The sequence below is a fragment of the Capsicum annuum genome, chromosome 2 (genome assembly GCF_002878395.1).
Source record: "Capsicum annuum cultivar UCD-10X-F1 chromosome 2, UCD10Xv1.1, whole genome shotgun sequence".
NCBI lineage: Eukaryota > Viridiplantae > Streptophyta > Magnoliopsida > Solanales > Solanaceae > Capsicum > Capsicum annuum.
Genome location: NC_061112.1, coordinates 126,145,536 through 126,152,259, shown reverse-complemented (window position 1 = coordinate 126,152,259; position 6,724 = coordinate 126,145,536). Strand labels below are relative to the sequence as shown.

The window sequence follows — 6,724 nt, the reverse complement described above, 5'->3', positions numbered from 1 at the left end:
TAAGATTTATTATACGCAGCCTTATTTTACATTTGAGAGTTGTTTTCATGAGTTGAAACAGTGAGTTACTAATCAAATGACAATAATTTTATCGTTACTCCCACTCGCTTTTCAAATACACATCACTCTTGTTTTTTTTTTTTCTTTTTTGGCTATCATCATGTGATCATTTTAACAAGGAATCTCAAGATACCACCCCTCCTTGAACCTTCCACCCACCACCCCACCCCCACAAAGCAAAGAAAGAATTTATTTTTATGTTATGTTGTGTTGTGGTTTGTATTATAAATAGGACAATGTACTAAGCTTGAAGACAAGTTCCTCATTACTTCTCTCCATTATTCCCACACCAAAAATATCAAAAGCCAAAGATGGTTCTGTGGAGCCAATTGGTAATCAAATCAGTGCTTTTAGTTACTTGCATTATATCTCTCTTCTTACACACTGGCAGAGCAGAGCTTGTAGTACAAAATTTGAGTAGCCTTAGTTGGGAAAACAAAGGAGTTGTGAGCAGTAGTAAGTGCAAGTTATTTCAAGGTAGATGGGCAATTGACCCTTCTTATCCTCTTTATGATTCCAAAAGTTGCCCTTTCATTGATCCTGAATTTGATTGCCTAAAATATGGTCGACCTGATAAGCAATACCTCAAATATGCTTGGAAACCAGATTCTTGTAACTTGCCCAGGTACCCTTTCATCTTCTTCTTCCAAACTCTTCTTTACTTTTTATATTTGCAATATAGACTTACAAGGTAGGAGTAAGGCTACGTACGTACACATCACTCTCTCCAGATTCCACTTGGGAGACTATACCGAATATGTTGTTAGTTGATGACTTGCAACACGTTTTGCAGAAACAAAGAAGCTCTTGCTCTGTTTAATATTGTCTAGTACGACTTCCCTTGTGTGAGCTACTCTTATTATTGGTTGTAGTAGATTGACAGTCAGTGAAAAGCTAGTAAATTTATGTTAAATTTTAGTAAGAGGCCTCAATTAGTTAATGTTTTTGTTTTTGAGAAATTATGTTTGATATTAGTAATTGTGGTGTTTTTACAGGTTCAATGGAAAAGATTTCTTGAATCGCTGGTCAGGGAAGAAAATAATGTTTATTGGTGACTCATTGAGTTTGAACATGTGGAATTCACTGGCTTGTATGCTCCATGCGTCGGTGCCCAATGCCAAGACTGCTATTTCTCGCACAGAGAAACTTTCTTCTGTCACCTTTCAGGTTTACACTCTGTTTTCCTCTTCTTTATTTATTTATTTATTTATTTATGAATTGTGTTTTTAGTTTTCTTGTTTTTATTTTCTGTACAATTCACGCTCATGAAGTTATGGGTTCAAGTCTTGAAAAAATCTCTGACAGAAATGCAAGTTAAGGCTGCATACAATAGATTCTTGTGGTCGGGTTGTTTTGCTGATCCTGCACATAATGGGAGTTTTAGTGCACCGGGACTGCCCTTTATACAATTTACGTGGAGGGGTGGGTGCCTTCGAGTAATTTGTAAAGTTACTGCTATGTGATAGTGAAATCATAGGCTCGAGCAGTGAAAACAAGACTCCGACAGAAATGCATAAGACTGCATACAATAGTCCCTCATGATCCTGCCTTTCTTCTGACCCCTTGTAGCGAAAATTTTAGTACATCAGTAGTGTTTTCACTTTTGACAGTTCACTCACTCTGTAGAAGAAGAGATGTGTGAGGAGCTGAATGGAAAAATAAAATAAAAAAAAAGGAAAAGAAAGTGGAGTTTCTGTTAAGTCATCATTGAGAAGAGAAGAAAGGGGAAGGGAAAGGTCAAAAGGAAAGGGACAAAAGAACAATCTTTTGCTATAGTATTTTAACTGTTTTTGATTAGGTGTGAAAAATCTTTAATCGAAAGTATATTTTACGACACAAATGATTTTTCTAATCATTTGATGATGTTGATTTTATTACCAGTTAAAGCTTAAACGAACATATACGTTACGTTATTATAATTGTAGTGGATCATGATGTTGGTTGTTGCGTTAATGATGAACCAGTAAAAAAAGAGTAGCTATACGCATATAGCAGGTGGGTCCACCCTTAATTACGAGTTGAAAATATAATCCCTTAAATAACAAAAGGATAACAATCAATAAACTAAAGGAGATTAAATTCTATAGATAAATAATGTATAAAAAGTATGTTCACAACAATATATCAGTAAGATTGACGAGTGAAATATGGTAATGCTGGGAACACACGTAATAAAGATAGATTATTTTTAATAAACTTTTAGTAGGTTCACAATCATGTGTCAATGATATTGATTTGTAATAAAATGGGAACTGATTTACTAGAATAAATTAAATTATACTACTATTTCTGATAATATAAAAAACTCTATACGCTATTATATAGGAGTACTTCATAACTTGAAGCCTCGTCACAAAGCAAAAACACATGCATACACGTATATGTGTGTGTATTCTCAAGTGTTCTGCCTTTGGTTTCCATCTCTATTTGTTTTAATACAATACTGCAATTATTACAAAACGAGAGACAATAGAGTTGTTAAGGAGAGTTTATTTTCTCCAATTTTGTATCTTCTGTTTGGCAAATTCTGAAGGAGGGAGGGGACAGCCAAGATCCAAATAAGATATAGAACAAGGGATTGGAAATATGTTTTTGGTGTGTGAGCAATCATTAATATAATACTACAAATAAGATGTGAAAAAAAATTGAGAATTGTGATTGCCAAAGACCACAATTTGTTCTTTGTCCAACAAAGGAAAAAAAATACTCCTAAAAGAAAGTTGACTTTTTAGGCTTCCAAGAAAAAAACTTGGAAAGGAGACAAAAAGGAATTTTATTTGTCATGTCTTCAATACCAGTAAACCCGTGAACTTGTGCTCCTTCCCAATTTTTACATTTTTTAAACCAGGAAAGAAAATGACATTAATAGCCTTTTTTCTTACGTGATAGCATTGGAATTTAGAAGCGCCCCCCGCTCCCCGTTGCAAATTATGTGTCGGGGATTTTTGAAAATAGTTGTTTCAAATTATTTATTGTTCCAGAAGTTCAAGACAACTATCCATTTTACCCTTAATTGGTTTTGTCTTGAAGACTATAAACACCTTAATTATGGTTTGATGTTGTGATTGTTCAAATATTAATGAAAGATAAAATAGTTAAAAATCGTCCTAAATAATATCTTTTAAGAGACTGTAAAAGAGAATCACCGGAGGTAAATTTGAGACGGAGAGAGTAATCTCTTCTTTAAATGAGTAATTAATGCCTATATGCTTTCTTGGAATCGCGTAAGGCTAAAGTTGGAAACATAATTTCAGCCTTATTGGTTTTCTAAAGCTACAAATATAAAGTTAGAATTAGTTAAACCTCGTAAAATATAACTCTACTCTCTTGATGATCAGACAAGTGCAACCATTGTGTTTATGGTCTTTGTTGTGTCATTGTGGCTTAGTTTATTTATGATTTAATCCAAATATTGCGGCATTTGTTCGAAGTTAGGGGGAACAAAAATGTTCATTTGACAAAACTAATTTTTGGATCTTTCAGAAAAAATAGAAAAAACTGATCTACCAAATCTTCAATAGCCAGAACAATCCAAGGAGACGATAGTAAACTGAAAAACTGAGTTTTCAAATTCAGTTCTTCAAATCCTCAAACAAACGCCACTGAACCTCATTGGATGGTCCGGTTACCAAGTACCAACCAGGGGCGGATACATAGTTTATTGTTCGAATCTATAGATCCTTGTAATTTCAGCCCAGACCTTGTATATCTATTAGTGACAAGTGAGCGATCACCAGAACTCATAAACTTTATCAACCCTTTGAAAATCTTCAAGAGGTCTAGTTGTCAATGTAGACCAACACGCACTTCATATTTATTATCCAGTTGTAGTTGTTGTAATTACAAGAAACCAACCATAAGGGCAACAAAAAAGATAGTACAAGAGAAAAAAAAAATATAATTATCAAGTAGTGGTGTTACCTGGCCAAAACATTGCCATAATCATTGGTAGGTCCAATCTTTGAAGGCTAGTTTTATTGCGACTTTTTTGCTTGTCAGAGCATAAGTTCTTCATCTTTGGCCGTAGCCACATCTACTAAAAAATGCTCAAACCTAACAATGAAAGGCCTTAGCTTTGATATAAAAGCTCTGACAATTTTGTTGCCAACTTGCTACTCATATTTATAGTAAAAAATAAAGGTGTTCCACTATATAGCTTTTGATACACTTTTTTAATTGCCTTGCAGGACTATGGAGTTACTTTATTCCTTTTTAGAACAACTTACCTTGTGGATATAGTAAGAGAGAAGATGGGAAGGGTATTGAAATTGGATACCATTCAACAAGGAGATGCTTGGAAAGGAATGGACATGTTAATTTTCAATTCTTGGCATTGGTGGACTCACAAGGGCAACTCTCAACCGTATGATATCCCCTTTTTCCCAATAAATTATGTTCTAAAAACACAATATAACAAAATTAAGACATAAAATGGTGAATAGGTGTGACAAGAACTATAGTAACTGAATCATATTCTTGTAGATGGGATTATGTGCAAGATGGTTCGAAAGTAATGAAAGACATGGACCGTTTAATGGCATTTTACAAGGGTCTAACTACTTGGGCAAGATGGGTTGACAGAAATGTTGATTCTTCCAAGACCAAAGTTTACTTCCAGGGCATTTCTCCAACGCACTATATGTAAGCGCTACACTTCTTCATTTGCTCAACAGTCGCTCGAATTTAAGTTCCATACACTGACAGTTTAGAAATTATTCACACGATCATATAACTCAAAAGTTAAGATATGTAATGTTAGCTCGGACCCTTGAAAAATATTGCTGCACCCGTGTCAAGATCCTCCAGAAATGCATAGCTTTTGGAGGATCCGACACATTGCCAACAATATTTTTGATGAGTCTGAGTAACATAATTGATAACTTAAATAACTGCTAAAGCCGGTTTAGGTGCAATCATGGTGTGAGTTTAACTTAAATCCTTCTTACTAGCCACCAACTTTCACCAAGCATAACGTCTCCCACTCTTAAGAAGCTAAAAAATCTTACTTTGTTCTATCTTGATATCAAAAATATTGTTGGCAATCATGGTGTGAGTTTAACTTAAATCCTTCTTACTAGCCACCAACTTTCACCAAGCATAACGTGTCCCACTCTTAAGAAGCTAAAAAATCTTACTTTGTTCTATCTTGATCAGGGGTCAGGAATGGGGGGCATCAACAAAGAATTGTAACTCAGAGCAAATACCATTAGCAGGATCGTCATATCCAGCAGGGACACCAGCATCAGCTATTGTAGTTAACAAAGTACTAAATAGGATGAAGACACCAATTTACCTCCTCGATATCACGTTTCTCTCCCAGTTAAGGAAAGATGCTCATCCATCAATGTACAGCGGCGGTCACTCTGGTGTAGATTGCAGTCATTGGTGTCTCCCTGGACTTCCTGATACTTGGAACCAGCTTCTTTACGCATCATTGATTATGTGAGGATGAAGAACCTCATATAATTTTCTCCTTTTAATCTTCCTTTCCACTTAAAAAGTGAAATTAACTGTACATTTGTGGAGATATGTGAAGGCCGTCGGCTAAAATCAGCGAGCAACCAAGTTCAGGCGCACGCTGCAATCATTGGCGCAGTCCTGGACTTCTTAATAGTTGGAGCCAGCTTGTTTATGCAGCAGCAGTTCTTCTCTGAGGAAGAAGACTTCAGATTAGTTTAACTGCTCATAGTTTGTTTCTTTTCATAGGTATTGATCTGTGTATTATTGGGGCCAAGGCTCAAACTGTGAAATAATGATTCAAGGACATACAATAGCTTATAGATGTAATAAGCATTATGATTGGGGAGTGGGGGTGCATATTAGTTCTGTTAATTTCTATTACAAGCTCGAAGTTTCCTTTCATTTTATGTAACAATTACAAATAAAAGCAGAATCTCTCTGCTAATATCTGGATTGCGTCCTAGAACATGTAAAATCTTCTTATTCAGACATGGAATTTCATTCATGTGCAAGTGTTAATGATTCACAACTAAGGGATTTGCAACATTCAGATGAAATTTTGGTCATTCAAAGAAATTTTAAAGCTAGTGATCGCTATGGAAAGGATCGATCAACTTCACAAAGTTGGATTTGGATTCTTTTAAGTTAGTGAAGCTTCTGTTTCTTTTCCTCCTTTCGGCAGAGGGAAATGTTCGTACTTTTTAAAGTCATTGTTTGGTGATCAGAATGGAAATCTTTACTCTCTCAACCAGGTCATCATAAGAAAATACTGAAAAATCTTTCCAAAGTGAGAGAAGGATAAGCAAAGACAATAGAGCCCTAAAGAGCTGTCCAAGACATTCCCTACAGTGTTAACAGTTGATGGTCAACTATTAAAGAACTTATTTGCATTATTCATGGTGTAAAGTATAGTCAAATGCCACCAAATGTTGACATTGTTCGCACATATCATATCCTCATAAATTGAGAGGACAGGAACTGAGTTACAGAGTGTATATAAAGAAGAAACTAGTACATAAAATTGTCATCGGATGAAATTCATAACCTATACCGAAACAGTGATCCCTTCACTTGGCATGGAATATGTCAACTGTGACAGACTGATAATTTTCTGATTTTGTGCCGATTATAAGATAACTTCATATTAGACTGTCTAGAAGAAACTTCAAACAGCAAACACAGTAGTGCGGACAAATTAGCAGCC

At 35.2% G+C, this 6,724-nt stretch overlaps 1 protein-coding gene across 1 annotated transcript; it reads left to right on the top strand.

Annotated features, from left to right (window-relative positions):
- Positions 1–299: 299 nt before the first annotated feature.
- LOC107859302 (protein trichome birefringence-like 38) lies at positions 300–6,032 on the top strand. Its single transcript, XM_016704266.2, has 6 exons — positions 300–685; positions 1,056–1,227; positions 4,248–4,423; positions 4,543–4,701; positions 5,215–5,502; positions 5,597–6,032. The coding sequence occupies exons 1-6, from the start codon at positions 372–374 to the stop codon at positions 5,712–5,714; spliced, it is 1,227 nt and encodes a 408-aa protein (XP_016559752.1). The 5' UTR covers positions 300–371; the 3' UTR covers positions 5,715–6,032.
- Positions 6,033–6,724: the final 692 nt, after the last annotated feature.